The sequence below is a fragment of the Halichoerus grypus genome, chromosome 1 (assembly GCF_964656455.1).
Source record: "Halichoerus grypus chromosome 1, mHalGry1.hap1.1, whole genome shotgun sequence".
NCBI lineage: Eukaryota > Metazoa > Chordata > Mammalia > Carnivora > Phocidae > Halichoerus > Halichoerus grypus.
The window spans coordinates 164015005-164015851 of record NC_135712.1 but is presented as its reverse complement, the minus strand read 5'-3'; the positions used below and the strand labels follow the sequence as shown (position 1 = coordinate 164015851).

Sequence of the window (847 nt, the reverse complement as noted above, 5' to 3'; positions counted from 1 at the left end):
CTGCAACGACGCAGTGTCATTAGGTGGCCTTGGTGTCATAGCAGGAGCCGCAGCTTTCGGGGAGGAGCCCAAACGCAGGCCCTTCCCACCCCGCCTGCCGCACCTGGTGGAGACCAGGATCCCACCTCCTTGCTCATTTCCATTTAGGAACTCCTCCTGGAAGCCGGCCCTGCACCCCTGCGCCAAGTCTTACCTGGGGGAAGAGAGGCCTCTCCTCCTTGACCTTCTTGACGCAGTCGGCCACGAGCCTCTTCATCGCTTTGGGGCAGTTCTTATATAGCTTACTGAGGTCTGGGGAGGCATACCCTCGGCCCACCATAAAGATGATCTACGAGCAAGCACACAGTCGGGGGACTGGGTGGAGGAACAAAGCAGACAGCGGCGGCTCCCACAGCCCCGTCCGGCCCTCGCACGCCAGTCTGCACCAGGGCATGTACCTGATCGCGGTTATTGATGTGGGAGTAAGGAAGCTCCCCCGTCATGAGCTCATAGAGCACAATGCCGTACGAGTAGACATCAGACTGGAAGCTGAACGGGTTGTTATCCTGCATTCGGATCACCTCAGGGGCCTACAGGGACAAAATGCATTCACTCGTCACCATCTGGGCCCCACAGACATCCAGGCGCCAGGCTGTCCCTCCCCCTGGGCAGGAGAGGCCTTCCCTCAGTTCTCCACTCTTCCCCGCTCGGGCTCAGGAAGCCTAGTCTCTGGGACCCAGCCCCTATGCCTCCGCCTGGTTCTGATCACCAGCTCCCAGGAAGCCCACATGTGCCTCAGGCTGTCTGTTGTCACTCAAGGCCTCACTGAGGTATCTGAACGCTGGGGAGACGTCAAACGCTGTAAGTT

At 59.6% G+C, this 847-nt stretch overlaps 1 protein-coding gene across 5 annotated transcripts in view; it reads right to left on the bottom strand.

The window, feature by feature from the left end:
- Positions 1-847, bottom strand: part of RAF1 (Raf-1 proto-oncogene, serine/threonine kinase) — a 75739-nt gene that overhangs the window by 1048 nt on the left and 73844 nt on the right. For all 5 annotated transcript variants that reach the window (XM_078074902.1, XM_036073573.2, XM_036073577.2 and 2 more), the window contains 2 exons: positions 438-569; positions 194-328 (listed from right to left, as the gene is read on the bottom strand). In XM_078074902.1, coding sequence (XP_077931028.1) covers positions 194-328; positions 438-569 — 267 coding nt within the window. The remainder of the gene's footprint in view (positions 1-193; positions 329-437; positions 570-847) is intronic.